General features: G+C 46.1%; 1 protein-coding gene across 1 annotated transcript in view; it reads right to left on the minus strand.

The window, feature by feature from the left end:
- UBE2E1 (ubiquitin-conjugating enzyme E2E 1) overlaps positions 1 to 21,390 on the minus strand; it is a 63,887-nt gene that overhangs the window by 38,915 nt on the left and 3,582 nt on the right. The window contains exon 2 of the mRNA XM_010846434.1: positions 21,274 to 21,324. Coding sequence (XP_010844736.1) covers positions 21,274 to 21,324 — 51 coding nt within the window. The remainder of the gene's footprint in view (positions 1 to 21,273; positions 21,325 to 21,390) is intronic.

A 21,390-nucleotide genomic window follows, 5' to 3' on the forward strand; every position in this document is an offset into this window, starting at 1 on the left:
GATCCACAGCCCCAGGTAACACACAACCAGAACCCAAACTGCCCCACCCCAACGTTCAGTCACACGGCTCTTCCTTACGTTCTGTTCATTTTCTAAACCTAAAGATTTCAGCACGTTTTCAGATTCAACAGATGATTTCAGCTTGCCAAAAACAAATTATCCCTGACTGGTATAAACTTTACTTCATTATTTGTGATTTTGTTTTTGCATATATAATGGGAATTGGGCAATAAGACTACCGACATCTGTGAAACGTAAATCTATTTACAGTATCTAACAACTGGACGCTACACCCATCCGTGGTCCTGTCAAGGGGATATCAGAAGACCTGACGCAAAGAGTTGAGAATAAAATTGAATACCATCCTGCAGGGCTCACTGAACTAGACTAAAGCATGGCCCAAGCACGGTCCAGAGATCAAGCATTTAAGAAATACATGGCACTAATAAACAAACAGCTAATACAACTCAGTATCAAAAAATGCTATTAAGAAATGAGCAAAGACCTGAGCAGAAATTTTTCAAAAGACATACAGATGGCCAACGGGAACATTAAAAGATGCTCAACATTACTAATCATCAGCGAAATGCAAATCAAACCCACAATGAAACAGTACCTCACACCCATCAGAATGGCCACATTCTGAAAGTCTACAAGTAACAAGTGCTGGTGAGGGTGTGGAAGAAGGCGATGCTCACGCACAGTGGGTGGGTGTAAACTGGGGCAGCCACTGCAGAGAGCAGGGTGGAGAGTCCCTGAGAAACCAAGAACTACTACAAGACCCAACAACCCCACTCCCAGGCACAGACCCAGAGTACGCCACAATTCAAAAAGATACATGCACCCCAGTGCTCCCTGCAGCATTATTCACAAGAGTCAAGATATGGAAGCAACCTCAGGGTCCATCAACAGAGGAATGGATAAAGATGTACAATACACAACGGAATTATTACTGAGCCATAAGAAAGACTGAAATTCTGCCATTTGCAACAACATGGATAGACATGGGCATTACGCTTGGTGAAATAAGTCGGACAGAAAAAGGCAAATATTCTACATTATCACTTTCATGTGAAATCTAAAAAAAAGAATGCATGTAACAAAACAGAAACAGACTCACGGGTACAGAGAACTAGTGAGGGGTTACCAGTTGGGAGGGGCATATGGGGGAAGTTAGGGGTGTGGGACTAAGATACAGATCCCCATGTATAAAAGAGATAAGCACCAAGGATATACTGGGCGGCACAGGAAACAAGCTATTACATGTAGTAACTTTCAGTGCAATATAATTTATAAAAATATTGAACTACTATACCTGAAACATAGTATTGTGAATAACCACACTTCAATTAAAAAAAAAAAAAAGGAATAAAGGGTCCCACCTTGTGTACTGTTGGTGGGAATGAAGACAGTTGTTGAGGATGGAACTTCCTCAAAAAACTAAAAATAGAACTATTCTATGATCTGGGAATTCCACTTCTGGGATTGTCTAAATGTACCCAGGTCCACTGCAGCATTATTCACAACAGCCAGGATACAGAAACCACCTAAGTGCCCCCTTGAGAGATGCACGAAGATGCGTCAGCGCACACAGAGGAATATTACTCTGCCATGAAAAGACTGCAGTCCTGTGAATGGACCTGAGCACACGATGCTGAGCCAAGTCAGAGAAAGACAGACAGCGCATGACCTCACTGACACGTGCAATCGAACGCCCCAACACCAAGCTCACAGATAGAACAGACTGGGTGAGGGCGTCATAAAGCACAAGTTCTCAGCAAGAATGCACAGGGGGGTCACAGACAGCATGGAGGCTGCAGTCACCACCGCTGCACACTGAAAGCTGCTAGGAGAGGACATCTCAGAAGTTCTCATCCCAAGGAGAATCACCAGGAACTACATATGCTAACACGTTAACTGGACTTGCTGCGGTGATCATTTCAGAACACACACCAACGTCCAGTCACTGTGCTCTCTTCCTGAAGCTAATATGCTGCATGTCAATTACGCCCCAGAAAGAAATCAGGAGAGAGACCAAGAGCGGGGAGGGGAAGGAAAGCGCAGAAAACAAAGGGTTCTGAAGGGCCAGAAAACGAGTTTAACAATACACGATTTTTTCCAAAGGTATTTTCTTGGCAAAACTGTTTTCAAAATTACTCTACAGCTCAAGTGTGTCCAGAGTGATGGCAAAGTCCAGGGCGCCTCTGCCCGGAACCCAGCTCCGCGGTTTCTCCCGCGCCCTTTTCTGCTTCTCTTTCAGATGGATCTTATTTATACAAAAGAGCACATGTGGGGATGTAAATGTAGTCTGTGGGGAGAACAAGCGAGGCCCCATTTCTAACCTCAAGAAACAAGTCAGCCCTCTTCAGACCCCTTCCCTTCGCAGGGCAGAGCCTTCCAGAGCCCCAGCCTCCCTCCACGGACGCCCCAGCCCGTGAACCCTAACCCCCCCATCCTCCCTGTTGGCCCCTAGCAGCGAGGCTGGGGCTGCCCCTCACGCCACCGGCCGACCCCCTCCGCCCTGGCTCAGGCTGTGGGACTGCTGGGGCTCTTCTTTCCTTTCCACCCTCAGCTCTGAAGGCAGGCTCCCCACCCCCGAGGTGTGCTTGGTTAGAGGCACAACTGGGAATCACTGCCGTCACCGGACAGAAAGCTTAGATGGAAGGGAGGCATGATGAAGAGAAAACACTGAACACGGCTCTGTCCTATGAACTTTATATACGGTGTCCAGCTCACTACCTGCTTTATGACATTTTATGCTGAGAACATCCATCTCCATACAATCTAACTCATTGCTATATGTACAAAGACACAAATAAATGCTCAGTTTATAATTTTAGTCAAATAACTTTCAGGACTTCCTTGGTGGCACAGTGGTTAAGAATCTACCAGCCAAAGCAGAGGATACAGATGGGATCCCCCCGTGCCACAGGGCGACTGAGCCTGTGCCCCACACTGAGCCCGCGGGCCGCAGCTGCTGAAGTGCGCACCCCGAGAAGCCACTGCTCAGCAGTGAAGACGGGCCTCCACTCGGCCAACTCGAGAAAGCCCACACAGAAGCAACGAAGACGCCGCACAGCCAAGGAAATGTCGTTCTTAATTTTTTTTTTCACATTTTTTTTCCTGATGGTGCCTGCTACTCTTAACATTTTATTGCAAAAAGTAATTTACATCTACCTCTTTTAATATAATGCAGCAACTTCGATGCCTTCACCAGCAAATGCTTTGACCAGCACTGCTAAGTATCCAAGTCATGATCCCATTTTCCCATTTTGATCTGAATTTTCAATCACTGGATACACTGTGTATTTTCTTAAAAACCAAACCTATATTTAAAATCTTAGGGATATATATTACATTTATGTGAAGTAGCAGAAATAGTCCTATTTCCATCCATGAAAGATTAAAATTGACTGTGGTTTCATCACTTCAACTTGACTATAATCTCTTCAGTGACTAAAGGAACATTTATACAATTACTGTATAAATATTATACAAATACTGTATAAATCAACCTTTTAGGCATCTCCTGGTGTTAGGCTCAAGAAATAAAAAGGCATGCATGTGCAATTGCACCCTACTCTCAGCAACCTCACGGACTGTAGCCCTCCTCCAGGGGATCTTCCCAACTCGGGGATCAAACCCTTGTCTCTGTCACTGGCAGGTGGATTCTTTACCCCTGAGCCACCTGAGGAGCCCAAGAAATAAAGCAATCAGGTCTTAAAGAAAACATAAACGGCGGTAACTGAGTGTGATCCATGTTGTAAAGAGGAGAGTATACAGTGCCACAGGGCACGGATGAGAGCGCCGCAGGGGATGACTCACCTCTGTCTGGGCTGTAAGGACAGTAGGGATGGAAACTGGAGAGGGAATGCACCAGGGAGTGAGATGAACATGGCTAAGTTACAGAGGGGAGCAACGAGCAGGAGCCAGGCCTCCTGGAGCCAGCCCGTGAGGGCCTTCTATATGGCTCAGTCAGTAAAGAATCTGCCTGCAAAGCAGGAGACCCAGGCTCCATCCCTGGGTTGGGAAGACCCCTTGGAGGAGGAAATGATAACCCACTCCAGTATTCCTGCCTGGAGACTCCCCATGGAAAGAGGAGCCTGGCAGACTGCAGCCCATAGGGTCAAGAGCGGGACACGACTTGGGACTAAACCACCGCCATGCACAACTACGGAGCCGGGCACTAGAGCCCACACTCAGAAACAAAGAGACGGCCCACACGACACAACAAAGAACCAGCGTGACCCCTCAGAGAGAATGGGGGGTACTTAATCTGAAGGGCAACTGGAGTCCTTCAGGTTTTTAAATCGGAATGCACTGGTGATTAAACCTATGCTGGAGAACACACAGAGGGGTAAATGGCCAGCCTGATGAAACACAGTCAGTGGCTAACTTGTGAATAACCCCGTCTTTTTAAACCTCCACAGTTTAGCTGAGTAAAAACTGAATGGGCAGTATCCTTAAGTGAGGTCTAACTCAGAGGACGGTTAGGGAGGAGGCTCTAATGGGCCAGGGCCTAAACACCAGCTCCCCCAGTTAAGAGCCAAGTGATCTTGGGCTAGCTACCTGACCATTTTAAGTTTCTCTTTCCTCATCTTTAAAGTGGGAATAAAAATCATACTGATGTGTTAGCTGCTATCATCACTAAATTTTAAGCTATTTTCAAAATTTCCACAGCACAGAGTATGAGGCAGAAAGAAGCTGAATTAAGATACGATATGTATGTGAACTCTAAAGAGTTGTCCAGGGGACTTCTCCTGGTGGTCCAGGGCTAAGACCCAGCACTCCCAACGCAGGGAGCCTGGGGTCCGATTCCTGAACAGGGCAGCTAGATCCCACGTGCCACAACTAAAACCAGGCAGTCAAAAACATGAATATTAAAAAAAGGAAAAAAAAAAAAGAGCTGTCCAGAGTATCACAAATCAGGCTTTCCCACTGTTCCTTCATTATTTTCCATAAAGTGAATGCCCAAAATATCGGACACGTTCATTCATTTTACAGTATAATTACTACAGTTCATTTAAAAGTCAAACGTAATTACTTGATGCGTTTTTGTATTGATTATTTTGTATTACTGGTGTAGCTTCCCTTAGAGCAAAATACCCATGTTTCATTTGCGCTGAAATTGTGCCCCCTTTTAAGAATTTTGGATGACATGCATAAATTTTAAGTGTGTAATTTTTTCTTTAACAGTAAATAAGAACAATTTCCTAGAAGCCCTTAACTTAGCTGTTATTAGGTCAGTCGAAAAAAATCATGAGGACCATTTCTTCAGTAAGAAAACCTACTCTTCTGTAAGAAATTGTGTTATTTCTTACCAATGCAACGCCAAACCTCCCGGAATCATTTATTAAGATAGGCTGGAATTACATTTCACAGGTCATATCTATAACATCAGAATTTCAGTAGCTAAAGCCTCAAACACACACCTGAGAATGATTTTAACTCTAATCAATTTATTAGCAATATTCCCTGGGTTTGGCCTACATGTCCTTTTTAGTCCAAGTATTTCCACTTTCATTAACTAAAGGTAGGGCAAACTATCACTCCACTAAAGAGTCTACCGAATCAAGGACACCCCACAGTCCCATCGCACAGACTCGAGGCCTCCGGCTGCGGAGATCGAGCCTGGAAGGGCCGGTGGGAGACCAGCAGGCTGCACCCAGCCCACGGGGGCCGCCGCACCGCCTGCCGGCCCAGCTCTGTCCACGGCCCCTGCTCTGCTGGGGAGAGAGGCCGAGGTCCTGAGGCTTCCCCCCAGCAGCCCCGCACCACCTGCCCTTCCGCTGGAAGCTGGGCAAGCAGGAGAGACCCAACCAGGAAGCTGTTTCTGTCAGCTACGCAGACGGCACAGGGCAGTCACACTCTGGCCCACCCGGTATGTCAGACAGGCGAGCGGAGCGCCGTGACACATCCCCTCACGGGTTCGGACACAGACTCTGGGCGGCACATCTTTCACTTTTATAAAATTTCTAGATATAAGACATCTAGATACAGTAGGTATGACAGATCTATCCTATCCAAATGTAATAGAAAGCTACATAAAGAAATGTCAGTGAATCTGTTCATAAGGCAAAAAACCCCCAAAAAACAACAGGGATATTTATATTTACAAAGAGTAACTCCATAAGCTTTCTTTTTATGAGCTGGAAATTCTGTGAGACTAGGCCAATCACGGTGGTACAGATCATTCCTCTATTTAAAACTTTGCAATGGCCTTCTGAAATCAGTACAATCTGGTGGCTGCCCACCTCACCTCCTACTGCTCTAGACCCTCACGCATAATGTCTAGTCTTCTATTTGTTGTCTTTGGGCTTAAAAATGTCCTCTGGTGGCTGGCTTCTTGTCCTCACTCAGGGCCCTCTCTCCCAACTGGCATCAACCAATGCTCCCACTGGCCCTGTCACTCACTACGCCATTACTCTAATTTCTTAGTGCTGCTACCTGAAATTACTCTTTTGTACACTTGTCCTTCCAGTTTTATTGAAAAGTAATAGGCATACAGCACTGCATAAGTTTAAGGTGTTCAGCATAATGTTTTGACGTATGAATACGTCACGGAATGATGATCACAGTAAGTGAACATCCATCATCTCATACCGGACACAAAATTAAAGAAAGAGAAAACATTTTTTTTCTCGTGATGAGAACAATTTTATACATTTTTAAAATTGTTCCTCCCTCCACATGCACGTAAGCTCCATGAGCGCTTTTCCACTGCTCTATCTCATGTACCTGGCACAACAGGAAATGCCCAGTAAATGTTAGACGAGCAACTGAGTGTGGTGTAGAGCAGCCTGACACAGCTGTGTTTTAAGTCAAAGGGCCGCCGGCTAGTACGCCACGGCAGACGCGGAGCAGAGACTTGCAGAGCGCTTCACGGGCCCCAGGGCAACAGGCAGGCAGGGTGACCCGCACACCCCAGCTAGTCACTCATAACCGTGCCAGGCCTCAAGACACTTGCAAAACTAGTAGTAAGATTAAACTGGAACAAACAAAAATCTGTCATTATCACAGACAATTCTTCTGATGCAAATCACGTGTATTCAGGATGTCATATGTTTTAAAAAGTCATTCAAGGAACATTTACTAACATTTACTAACCTACTGGGCCTGGTGAGCATCTGTTGGGAAATGAACCACACTTTCAAACTTCCGGCCAACAGCGATTCACAGAGTCTAGAGACTCACAGTTACATCTCTTCCTCAACAAGCCCAGTGTCACAAAGCCTTTCTGGTTCAAGTGCACGTGCTCAGAACAAACAGAAAACCTCCCCCAAATGGCCAACTTTTTTGTTCTGAAGGGGCGGGGGCGGGGGGGAGAGAGAGTGCACAGCAAGGAATAAGGAAGCCAGAAATGCCAGAGCAAAGCGACAAAGATTTCAGCCCAAAAAGAAGTGGCAGACTAAGCCTGCATCGTGTCATTAAGACTCAAGATCTGACTTAGCCTTTAAACAACAAGACGACATGTCTTTTCCGGCACCTCCAGGTCAGACGACAGGTGTTACCATCGCACTGCATGGGCTGGTCCGACCAGGAGGGGCTTACTACCAGGTTCTAAAGTTTAACCTTTGGAAAGCCACGGGGGTTGGACTATAGCCTCTAACTGTAGAAAGGTTTCAAGAGAAGCCCTGGAAAAAGACACACACAGTGCCTGTCACCTGTGAATGAAACGTCATTCATCTCACAGTAAACGGGACACAGAAACTCAGAGAAGGGAACGTCCAATCCTCCAAGCTACAGAACTTCCATCGTAACAACTGACTGGGGCTCCAAGAGCCTAATGACTGTTTAGGGTTTCTTTCGTAACCATGGATTTTAACTTGCAGGCCCTGTAAGACAGGAGTTCCTCCCAGTATGTCTAAATGCAAACAGTTATAGTACACGGCAGTAAAAGAAATTCTTATATCTACACAGCATCCCGCAGCCATGGCCAGGAAGAGCAAAAAGCAATTTCAAATTTTGGTTCTAACAAGAACTGTGTCCTTAATGTACGGTTTATTTTAAGACTGGCCCAAATTATTTGCCAGTCTGCTGTTCACTTACTCAGTTGTATCTGACTCTACGACCCAATGAATGCTTCCCTGGTGGCTCAGATGGTAAAGCGTCTGCCTGCAGTGCGGGAGGCCTCGGTTCGATCCCTGGGTCAGGAAGATCCCCTGGAGAAGGAAATGGCAACCCACTCCAGTATTCTTACCTGGAGAATCCCCTGGATGGAGGAGTCTGGTGGGCTACAGCCCACAGGGTCGCCAAGAGTCGGACATGACTGAGCGATTTCACTTTCATTTTCTTTCACTACGACCCCATGGACTGTAGGCCAGGCTCCTCTGTCCATGTGATTCTCCAGAGAAGAATACTGGAACGGGTTGTCATTTCCTTCTCCAGAGAATCTTCCCTACCCAGGGATCGAACCCATTATCTCCTGCAATGGCAGGTGAACTCTTCACCACCTAGCCACCTGTGAAGCTCTTGGCAATGTTTACTATGTAATAAATAAATTCTGGATGTGAAAACATCTCAGTATTCTGAGCTACAGATCAGCAGCACATTCTGGGGGCCTGCCAATCAGGCTGAAGAATAAACGTATGCATTCTGAGGACTTTTCTTAAAAGGGTTACTCAGGAAAAGGACCAAGGCCAGAGCAGAATCACAAGTGTGATTCACACACACACACAAGTGTGTATCAGTAATACAAGGCACTGCTGCCTTTACTGCCAGTCTCTGCTCACACATTACTATCACCACTTAGGGCACATCTGCTCAACTGCTTACTTAGGTTAGAGGAAAAGTTCGCTCTCGTGTTCATATATATATATAAAATCCTCCTGGGTGCTTGTTATAAAACAAATGTTTTCTTTCAGAATCTTTGATGGACACCACTTTAACCATCTTCTTTTCTTTAGGATAAATGTGTTCTAGCAGAGTCAGCTAAGAAATAAAATTTTACAAAGCCAATTCCAGTAACTTTCCTAACACTGACATACATTTCCATAGAGGAGGAAGGGCTTTGATGGTGGCAGGAGAAATTTAAGTTATTTGGGGAGCAAAGTGCCACGTAACCAAACCCCTTGTGGTTCCACAGTTCCTGTCGGTCTTCCTCTGCCAGTACCTAATGCTTCTGTGACACCAACAAATACTCTCAACTAGCTGAATGTCTCCCAACCCAGAAAATTTCTTTATTTTGTCATCAACTCCCAGACCTTTGCTCTGACTCTTCCAGGTGGTCTAAGCCACTAACTTATCCAAACGACCCCATCTACTGTAGGCCAGGCTCTTCTGTCCCTGTGATTCTCCAGAGAAGAATACTGGAACGGGTTGTCATTTCCTTCTCTGGTTCGACCCAGGAATCGAACCGAGGCCTCCTGCCTTGCAGACAGACACTTTACCATCTAAGCCACCAGGGAAGCATGGAGTCGTAGAGTCAGATACAACTGAGTAACTGAACAGCAGACTGGAAAATAATTTGGGCCAGTCTTAAATGAGACGCCTCCATCTCCCCACGTGAGCCAGCAGCGGGACTCAAGTCGGAAGCCCCCCACCATGCAAGTGAAGGTAGTCTGTGTCATCAGTGTTACCTTACAAATTTATCAAAATTATTTGAATAAGAGAGATCATAAATAATTTCTCCTCCAAGTACTCATTTACTATAATGACCTCTGACTGTTTTAAAAAGTGAAAAATAGCAATCATAATCCAAAATTCCATTTTTGAACAAAGTGGAATAATGTCAATGAAATACAATGTATTTTGGAGCTAAAAGCGTAGTGCTTTGACTGACAACTTTTGTGAGGTGAGTAACCAGACACCAACTAGATCCCTTAGGACAGCTGTGCAACCCTCCACCCCTGCTCCCACCCGGAATGGGAAGCTGGCATCTGCTTCTCTGCGTGACTGCTGCGTGAACACGTGGCTCTGATGGGAGGAGCCAGGGGAGACCAACCTATCGCCCACGCGCAGCAGTAACCCCAGGCGCCTTACTGTCCGGGCATACGGTGTGCAACTTACAAGTACGTGTCTGGAGAATCAACCTCAGAAAAAGGGTCAGTTTCAATTATCAAGTTACACAGCCCTAAGAGTGCCTGGGATAATCTGAAACAAATTAATAAAATGGGGCTGGAAGATGATTGGAAAGGTGATGCTTGTAAGATCTTTAAGAGTTCCAGGTACATTCAATGTAAAACAACGTGACAGTCAACCTTAAAAGGCTGAAAAAAAATCAACTATGATGAATAACTTCCGGTGTGTTAAAAGTAAAAACATAAACCCATTTATTCTAGGGCATTCACAAGTGTGAAAAGCACAAACCACTGCAAATCAAAGCAGGTAAAAAAAGTTGAAGGATGCAAGCAGCAATTTACTGATTTTCCAATTTATCCACTGCCTAGTATTTTCAAACCAAGTCCAGCAGAAGGGATTTATCAAAATACAACATATGAACCTCTGCACCGTTTACATACGGCATCCACGCCACAGTTGTTAGCTGCAACGATCACAAAGGCCTTGAATCTAGGAAAGCAGGATTTTCTAGTGAAGGAAGGGAAAAGGAACCCCCGCCCCCAGTCCTTTTGAGAATTCATTGAAAATGACAGACCCCCTCCCAAGAGAAATAATATACACAATGTTAAGAACAATTACACTAGTGTAACAATCTGGCAACACCGAATCACTTCCCTGGATAAACACAATGAAATCTGCTAGTTGGGAAAAGTAACACACATAAACACCTTTTCCTTCTCCACAGTCAGCCCCTCTACTGGCTCTGTCTCGTGGAGGTCACCGACAGCGAGAAGGTGTAAAACCCGACACACACCTGCCGGTCTCCGCACCTCCCACCTCAGCAGCACTGCTTCAGAGCTGATGGCCACTCCACTCAAAACTCTTCCCACTCGCTGCTTCCTGACCCCCTGCTCTTCCTTTTCCTCCTTTCTCTCTGTGTCCTCCTCTGGCTTCTCTTTCAGCCTCCACCACCTCTGTCTAGAAGGCATCCCAGTCTTCAGCCTGACTCTCTTCTCGTGCCTTCCTCTCCAGATGAGCTGGAGGCCTCTGAGAACCTCTACAAGCCGGCTTCTCCCAAGTGCACACATCTCAACTCTCTGTGTCTCAAGTCCACGCTCCTCCTCAGGAAAAGGAAAGGAAGTCACTCAGTCGTGTCTGACTCTTTGTGACCCCTCTGTCCATGGGATTTTCCAGGCAGGGATACTGGAGTGGGTTGCCATTTCTTTCTCCAGGGAACCTTCCCGACCCAGGGATCGAATCCAGGTCTCCCGTGTTGCAGGCAGACGCTTTACTGTCTGAGCCACCAGGGAAGGTGACTGATGCGCCGAACTACCAAAAAAACAGCTTAGGCCTGGCCCAGGAGAGCTCTGCACCCCCTGTGATTACAGTATTAATGAACAGTATGCTGCCCAGGTAACAAAACCCAGTGGTAACTTCAGTTCAGTTCAGTTCAGTTCAGTCGCTCAGTCGTGTCCGACTCTTTGCGACCCCATGAATCGCAGCACGCCAGGCCTCCCTGTCCATCACCAACTCCCAGAGTTCACTCAGACTCACATCCATCAAGTCAGTGATGCCATCCAGCCATCTCATCCTCTGTCGTCCCCTTCTCCCGTCCCCAATCCCTCCCAGCATCAGAGCCTTTTCCAGTGAGTCAACTCTTCGCATGAGGTGGCCAAAGTACTGGAGTTTCAGCTTTAGCATCATTCCTTCCAAAGAAATCCCAGGGCTGATCTCCTTCAGAATGGACTGGTTGGATCTCCTTGCAGTCCAAGGGACTCTCAAGAGTCTTCTCCAACACCACAGCTCAAAAGCATCAATTCTCTGGCGCTCAGTTATGCAAAGTCAACAGGACCTTCCTGACGGAAACATCACCTTGGCCTCCTGCAAGTTTATCATAAGCTACGTAGTGTGGCACAGGGCTTCCCTGGTGGCTTAGTGGTAAAGAGTCCACCCAGAACGCAGGAGACGTGGGTTCGATTCCCTGTCAGGAAGATCCCCTGGAGAAGGAAATGGCAGCCCACTCCAGCATGCTTGTCTAGAGAATCCCATGGACAGAGGAGCCTGGCGGGCTACAGTCCACAGAGTCACAAGCAGTGGGACATGACTCCGTGATTAAACGACAACAAAGCATGGCCAGGACTCTACAACAGCCTACCATCACTGGCACGCTCCAGCAAGGAGCCCTGCTGAGTGCCTCCGCCTCTGGAGGAGGAGGTTTCCCAGGGGTGAGGAGCACACTCTGACAGCAGGTACTGGGCCTGCTGTTTCACTCAGGGCACGACTGCATAGGAGAGGCGGAACAAGCACGGGCTTATTACGCAGCCCTACCTCACTCGCTGGTGGTGGGGAATCTGTCAGATGCCTCTAGCAGGTGCCAGCACCTCCACATACCCCACTCTGGAAAGGCTCTGGGCACAGGGAGCCGCTCAGGGAAGCCCAATTTACTCAGCACCCCTAAACCCATGCTCACTTCTTGGCAAACTAATCTTCTGAAGTCAAAACCCGTGAACACTGGTACTGGTATTTTCTGCATACATCTTCTCAAACTAGCTGTAGCACCGTCTTTCATACCACAAAGAGTTCCTCTGTGATGCCGGGAAGGTGAAAATTGCCGAGAGAGACTGGATGCCATCTTGGAAAGACAGCCAGCAATGGACAGCTGTAAACTGCGATGGCCGTTTCTCCAGCTCTTTCCAGTAATTTCTGAAGAGGGTAATGAGGGCATCCCATTAAACTATCAGACTCAAATTGGGTTACTGTGTTTGTATTTTAATTTAACAAACATGTATTGTAGTTTATCTACTCTCTCTTGGACAATGTAGGGATGCAAAGACATAATCCCTGCTCTCAAGGAACTTCAAGTCTCCCAGGAAAGAACGAACGGAAGGACACGGGGGCGGGTGCTGCTTTTCCAGCAGCTGGAGTGGAGTGTTCCTCGAGGGCCACAGAGGCTTCAGTCCTCTAGACACGGTCACTCCACCATCAGGTTGGGGGCAGCAGCCTTCCAAAACACACGCTTTTCCACTCACCATCTCCCAGGTGGCGCTAGTGGCAAAGAATCCACCTGCCCATGCAGGAGACAGGAGACAGGGGTTTGACCCCTGGGCCCAGAAGAGCCCCTGGAGAGGGGCACGGCCACCCACCCCAGTGTCGCTGCCTGGAGAAGCCCGTGGACAGGAGGGCCTGGCGGGCTGCGGTCCACAGGGTTCAAAGAGTTGGGCGCGACCAGCGCTCACTTTCCCATTTCAGTTCTGACCCTATTGTCTTCCCTACAAACTGTGTTCAAAGAACCCTGCCGCTCCCTCTCCTGCCTTCTCACTCTTTTCCTCTGCGTCTACAGACTGCGCTTTATACTTCACGACCACAGGAAAAACTTCCCTGCCTCCCCTACAGCTCAGAGCTCTCCCCTACTTGGCATCTGTGTTGGCCAGGGCCTCGCTGCTTCCCCATCCCTCAGAGTGCAAATCTTAACTCTCCTCCTCCCGGGGCGATCGGGTGGATTTCATTACCCACCTTCGCATCTACCGGAGTCGCCCACGGCCAGCCCCAGCCTCGGCACCCCACCAGCCCACACACACAATGCACAGAAACCCACACACAGGCATCCCAACTCACTTCCAAATGGTTCTGCAAAATAAATATATGGAGATGTTGCTGCTGCTGCTAAGTCGCTTCAGTCGTGTCCGACTCTGTGCGACCCCATAGAGAGCAGCCCACCAGGCTCCCCCGTCCCTGGGATTCTCCAGGCAAGAACACTGGAGTGGGTTGTCATTTCCTTCTCCAATGCATGAAAGTGAAAAGTGAAAGTGAAGTTGCTCAGTCGTGTCTGACCCTCAGCGACCCCATGGACTGCAGCCTACCAGGCTCCTCCATCCATGGGATTTTCCAGGCAAGAGTACTGGAGTGGGGTGCCACTGCCTTCTCCGTATTTAGAGATGAGATGGAGGCAAAGCACAGGTACAGTTTTAACAGTTGATGTATGGGGGTGAAGGCTGGTGCTCCCTGTAATATTCTTTCAACTCTTCTGTAGTTTGAAAGTTTCCAGATTTAAAAAGTTGGGGGAAAAGAATATGTAGGATTAGAATAAAAACAAGAATCGTGGTTGCTGTCCTTTGGGCAGTTTGTAAGTCTAACTTGTCTAATCTCAATAGGTGAGATACATTTGAGAGCTCGATGACTGATAATAATAAGCCTAAGCGTACCATCAACATGCAAGTCCTGACTGACGGCCTACCAAGGAGCAGCACGGCGCTCAGCGCCGTGTGTACAGGGTCCACAAAGCATTCGCCCCGGGAGCGGGAGCCAGTCTCCCAGCCTCCCCAGCCTGTGCTCACGGCACCACTGTCTTCCCCGGACCCCTGAGCCCTCTCAAGCAGCCCACACCTCAATCAGTGGCCAAGGTCTCTGCCTCCAGTACTCTCCACCGCTCTCCCCTCTCCACTCTGAGGCCACCACCTGCCCCCATCCCAGGCCCACCTGCCCTCTCACCTGGACTCTGCGGCAGGAGTTCCATGCAGCCCTTGCTTCTCTGTCTGGATGCTCAGCTCTAACTGGATCACACTTCTGGTTTGAAGGGTTTCTGGAGACCCTCCAGCACCAGGAAGTCACACCCGAAGCCTGCCGGTGACCCCGAGGAGCACGTGTTTCATTGCTGCTTCTCCCACCCCTTCTCACTGCCTCGTTTGCTGTTGTCTAGTTGTCAAGTTGTGTCCAACTCTTTGCAACGCTATGGACCGTAGCCCACCAGGCTCCTCTGTCCATGGGTGCTCCCAGGCAAGAATACTGGAGTGGGTTGCCATTTCCTCCTCCAGGGGATCATCCCCAACCAGGATGGAACCCACGGCTCCTGCTTGTCGGGAAGGTTCTTCTCCACTGAGCCACCCGGGAAGCCCCTGGCCACACACTGGCTCCCTGGCGCCCAGCAGTGCCCTGGCTGCTTTCCTGTGACCCCGTGGCCTGCACAGGCACCCCCTGTCCCGCAGCAGGCTCCCTCACTCTCTCCACTCACTTCTGCTCTCCTGCGCGGCCCCAGATACGAACCCTCATGCCAGGTAATATCGCACTCCTCTGAACCTTTAAAAAAACGTCACATGCACTTACTACTTTGCAAGTACTACTGACACTTCCGAGTACAACCCAAGATCTATATGTGCATTTCTTACCAAGATTCCGAAACAATGAAGTCCCTGAAGGCAACGACTTTTACATGTGACAGGCACTAAAGGTTTATGACAGGAACCTAACATTCCTTTACACAAATCCAAAAAACTGTAGTGTTGCCCCCTAAACCACAAGCAATTTTCCCTTCAGATGCCAACAACATTTTAACAGCAATATAGTCTTTTTCTTTTTCCCTCTTTTAGTGTGGTAAAATATATAACACAAAATTTGCCATTTTAAACCACTTGAAAGTGTAAAATTCAGTACCATTAATTACAATGACAACATTGTGCAACTATCACCACTATCTGTTGGCAAAATTTTCATCACCCCCAAACAGAAACTGCCCCTGTTAAGAAATAACTACCCATTCTCCCTTCCTCCTGCCCCTGGGAACCCTCCAATCTGCCTGTTCTAATTAGCTCACCATGTAAACGGAATCATGTAATAATATCTGTCCTGCTGTCTAGCTTATTTTCCAGCTCATTCATGGTGTAGAGCGTGAATCAGAACTTCACTCCACGGGAATTCCTTGGCAGTCCAGTGGCTGACTCTTGCTTCCGCTGCGGGGGGTGAGGGTTCAATCACCCCTCACCCCCCCGGGGGAACTAAGATCCCACGTGCTGTGTGTGCAGTGCAGCGGTGGGTGGGGACAGCTTTTCGGGGCTGAAAAATATTCCATTATACGGATAGGCCACATTTTGTGCATCCACTCATCTGCTGATGGACACCTGGTTATTTGCACTTTTTGACTACTGTGAGCAGCTATGAACACTGACTCAATGCAGAGTCCCTGCTTTCAATCCTTTTGGGACAACACTTAGGAGTAGAATTGCTGGGTCACACAGGAATTCTTTTCCGCTTTATGGGAAACAACAGCAGTATAGTTTTACAATTTACAAATGTGGTCCTTTTGGGAAGCACAACACCCACAAGAGTTCCTACTCATCTGGGAAACAATTCACTTTTAGACAGGTAACAGATAAATTAAAGATATATACAAGGAAGGCTATTTTTCAGCAGGTGAGACAGGGCTTTGTACAGGAAGACTTCTGTTGAACCTGTTTCTTAAACCCAAGCAAGCATACAAAACATGCTTGGATGAAATGATCAGCCTTTACTATTCAAAGAGGATCATCTCTTTTCAGTCCAAGGTTAGCAGCCTGGGATTTCTAACCTGACATCTCACTATTATTACCACTAATGCCAGGAGATTTTATAAAACCACAGAATACAAAATGTAAAGTCGCAGACACAATCAGTGCTGACCCAGAGCACCTCTCTAAGGGCAAGGTCAGAAGAGACCACCAGGAGTATCTTTCACTCTTTACTCCACAACTTCTGCATCTCAGCCTCTCAAAAACATACATTCTTATAATCATGTAACAGCCTAAAATTGTACTTAAAATACAAGCAATAAAATACAAGCAATGTTAGGAAAAATGATGAGCTGTTAAAGGCAGCTAAATGGGCAGCTCTAACAGTATCACCATCTAACACGTCAGGAAACTCTTACTCTCCTGTGAGCTTCACAACACTGCAAGGCAGGCCGGCCAGGTGCTCAGCCCTTTCAGTCAATGAGGAAAAGAAGGTTGAGAAAACTGCTTTACATTTTTTTTAATGCTCCTGACATTAGCCTTTGTATCATACTAAAAAAAGGGTAAGTGTAGCTGTAAAACTTTAAAACCACTGTATCTGGTTTCATTCTAGGTCTCCCCCCAAAATAAAAAGCACTGACTTAGTTGGGTTCATATATTTAGAAAACACAAAAATAATGCTCAAAATGTAATAAAGTCATCTCATATAAAAGGAAATTTTATTTTTATTATTCTCACCCATGCCTGAAATGTTTAATGACTTCTCTAAGACACTTTGTCCTAAATAGCACCCTGCCTCAAATCTTAATTTTTAGGTTTTGAGGCACTAAATGAGTATTTACTCAAAATTCTGATATATCTAATAAGAGAAATCTGAAGTTTAAAGGACTTGCGCAAAATGTGTCATTTATTATGTGCAGACATACAGGCTACAGACATTTATGGCTACAGGTTAGTTATATAGCTCTAACTAGTCAATTTAGCAAAGCTTGAGCCTCAGGCTGTAAATAACAGCTACAAAACTGACTCCAGGGGCCCAGAGTTCACCAGCTATCTAAAAGGCATAGTTTTACAATCCAATGCTTTAGGAAATCATTACAGTAGTTAAGACAGCACTCTTCTCCTAAACGAGAGAGCGCCAAAATGCAGGGGAAAAAGCCTAACCGAAAGCACAGTACATGAACTGGGAGACTAGTTATGATCATATTTATATGCACAAATGTAATAGTTCAGAGATACCAAGGAATTTTATTTAACTGGCAATACACAGTAATTTTAAAAATACAGTTTAAAACACTTTTGAGGTCACTGAATGTATGAAAGAAGAGAATGAAAAAGCTGGCTTAAAACTCAACATTCAAAAAACTAAGACCATGGCATCCCATCCCATCCCTTCATGGCAAATAGATGGCGAAAAAGTGGCAACAGTGACATTTTATTTTCAGGGCTCCAAAATCACTGCAGACGGTTACTGAGGCCGTGAAATTAGAAAACGCTTGCTCCTTGGAAGAAAAACTGTAACACATCTAGACAGCATTTTAAAAAACAGACAGAGGTCCATCTAGTAAAAGCCATCTACAGTTCTCCCAACAGTCATACACAGATGTGAGAGCTAAACCACAAAGAAGGCTGAGCACCAAAGAATTGATGCCTTCAAACTGTGGTGCAAGAGAAGACTCTTGAGAGTCCCTTGGACAGCAAGGAGATCAAACCAGTCAATCCTAAAGGAAACCAACCCTGAACATTCACTGGAAAGACTGATGCTGAAGTGCCAATACTTTGGCCACCAAATGTGAAAAGCCGACTCACTGGAAAAGACCCTGATGACTGGAAAGACTGAGGGCAGGAGGAGAAGGAGGTGACAGAGGATGAGATAGTTGGATGGCATCACTGATTCAATGAACATGAATTTGAACAAAATCAGGGAGACAGTGAAGGACAGAGAAGCTGGGGTGCTGCAGTCCATGGGGTCACACAGTAGCACACAACTGAACAACAACTGAATATATTCCTCATTTTGTTCTTCAAAATAACATCTACTCAATATGAAACGCTGAGAATTTAACTTGATGTGCTCAAACATAACTGTTAGAAACTGCATTTCACACAGGTTTGGAAGCTCAGTAAGTTCACATATATTTGTCAAGTGCTAAAAATACTCAACACATCCAGTGCACCTTCAGGAGAAGCAATTATCCCATTGATCTGCAATAATCAATGGTTTACTGAGAGGTTACTATGCACCAACTACTATACTTTAATAAAGTAATGTAGCTAAATTTAAAGCCACACACTCAATAGTGACTGAAGAAAGGCAGTTCTACAAAAGCTTAATATACATCAATTGAAAGCTAATTATATAACTCACTCAAAATATAGTTTACAATTGTCGAAATTAAAAAATTTTAAGAACCAAGCTATCAAGTTTTCATGCTGAGTAACACTAAGAAAATTATAAAGAAATAAACATGCATACATTCAATGTATCATTTAATTCACACATTTTAATTGGAAGCTAGCTTCCCTGGTGGCTCAGAAGGTAAAGAATCTGCCTGCAATGTGGGAGACCTGGTTTGGATCCCTGGGTGGGGAAGATCCCCTGGAGAAGGGAAAGGTTACCCACTCCAGTATTCTTGCCTGGAGAATCTCATGGACAGAGGAGCCTGGTGAGCTACAGTCCATGGGATCACAAAGAGCTGAACACGAACTTCAAAAAGTAGCTTCAAATTACCCATTTCCATCTCAAATAACAATATACATTAAAATAGTAAATGATTCAATCCTATAAGGTACCAACACAAAACCTAAAACCAAACTCGTTTACGTTAGCTGACTATTGGGGTACTGTATAACACTATCAGTAACACTAGTAAACCAACCAAAAGTAGAAATCACAGTTCACAGCACTTAAACAGCCCTACTGAAAAATGTCTTCAGAAAAATAAGGCAGTCTTTACTTTTGAAAGTCAACATAACACACATTTCCCTCCCAAAATAAAAATGTCTTGTGTTTTCTCTGAAACTGAAGAAAAATTTTTTCAAAATGTTTATGTTAAAGCTTGTGTCCCCAGCGTCCACAACCCAACAACCCATCCAGTTTTAGGTGATTGATGGTCAGAGGTTTCACCTTTAAGGGTCTTTAGGAGGGTTTTCCAAGGATAAGAAGTTCTACATGTTGAGCAACACAAATCTCTCACACGGGAGCTCAGCTAAAATGCTAGGAAACTAAAGTGTACTGACAACTGGTTTCTTAAAGAAAATGATTAATCCCATGAAAACCTTCAAACTGTTTACAATTTTAAACTGTAAATTTAAGAAAGAAGTTTATGCCTTGATAAACATTATTAGTTTTGAAACTATGCTTTAAAAGCTTGGTTTTAAAACCTAGATCAGCTAAAGCTGTCTGAATCCACAAGACATGCATGGAAGAGACGTGATATCAAATATGTGGGTGATAAGGACAGGCAGCAGACATACCTTGGGGAATGCCCATGGGTTCAATACAACCAACCAAGGGAGCCACAGGCCTCCAGCCGAAGTAAGCTGCCACCAAGATGAAAAAGGAAAATATCCCAGGCCTAAGCCTGGCCCATTTCTCAACTGTTCAGAAAGACAGTCTGAAAAGATTCTTGAAAGCCAAGAGAGAAATCCTCCAGAACGATTAACTGGCTACAAACTATAGTTTAAGGGCATTTCAAACTCAGAAAACAGGACAAGATTTTACCAAGCAACACCCCACACTTGACCGAACGTAAGAACATGTTACAAAAACGGCAGTGTTAAAGTTTTCCCCACTTAATCCATTAACCACAGCTTAGAAAGTTCAGTGTTCATAAGCAAAATATTCCCTTTCGTTTTTCAACCTGAATATTTCCACAGGCGCATTTTAAATTCTATTTATCACCACTGTTACTCGCTAGTAACAACTTCTTCCTATGCTATATAAGTTTAGTACACTTCTAAAACACCTCACCCTATTCCAATTATCAATCCTGAGAACTAAGATTTAGCTTAACTGTTACAGTTAATTTTCAGACTGTGGGAGTAAGAGAACGGAATAATTAACCTCTCTCAAACGGCGCTACTGTAGTACCTAAGTCCTTCAGCGGAGAAGGTGACAGCACCCCACTCCAGTACTCTTGCCTGGGAAACCCCATGGACGAGGAGCCGGGTGGGCTGCAGTCCATGGGGTGGTGAAGAGTCGGACACGACTGAGCGGCTTCACTTTCACTTTTCACTTTCATGCATTGGAGAAGGAAATGACAACCCACTCCAGTGTTCTGGCCTGGAGAATCCCAGGGACAGGGGAGCCTGGTGGGCTGCTGTCTATGGGGTCGCACAGAGTCGGACACGACTGAAGCGACTTAGCAGCAGCAGCAGCAAGTCCTTCGTCACTTCACGTTGATTTAGTAAAATCATCCAGTCTTCCGCCTTGACCCAACAAAAGCCAAGTGGCCATTTTAAATAAAATCAAGTTATCACCAAATCCTTCAAAAGCATGTATCAAGTTGTTTTGAAACTGAAACACGCATGATACACACACAGTTCGAGTAAAGCAATTTTGAGGAAAAACATCTCTACGGAAGAGTTAAAATCTATAAAATAAAGTAAAAACGTCTTTATCAAAGCCACAAACTACATCCTGAATCGGTCAGCCCAAAGTCCAACACAAAAATGCACACAACGTAACTTGTTAAGATGCAGTGTTACCGCTGCATTAACTTGAAGAACAAAGACGGCAGTTTTCTGAACTGAAATGTCCCTAAGCGTCTGGCTCCCACAGCACCCTCGGGAGCCCTGAGGGGGTGTCCCAGAAGCACGCGGACAGGCGTCCCCTCAGAGGGCCCGCCGCACGGCGGCCGCAGACTCGGCGGAGCCTCCGCCCAGGCCGGATTCCAGCGTGAGCTCGGGGTCAGCGCCCCACAATCACCGGCCAATGAACAAAAGCAAAACTTCGAAACAAGGAGAAGAGGAGACTTCTACAGTTCAGAAGGGGGACCAGGGGACAGGCGCTCACCTGCAGTTGGGCGGAGGGTCTAGAGTGATGTCCGCCAGCTCCTTCTGAATCCTGGATCGGGAGGCGAGGGGAGAGAAAGACAGCGCGTCAGGGTGGCCGCGCGCAGGGCTGACAACC

The sequence above is a fragment of the Bison bison genome, unplaced genomic scaffold, assembly GCF_000754665.1.
Source record: "Bison bison bison isolate TAMUID 2011002044 unplaced genomic scaffold, Bison_UMD1.0 scf7180017864236, whole genome shotgun sequence".
NCBI classification, from domain to species: Eukaryota; Metazoa; Chordata; class Mammalia; order Artiodactyla; family Bovidae; genus Bison; species Bison bison.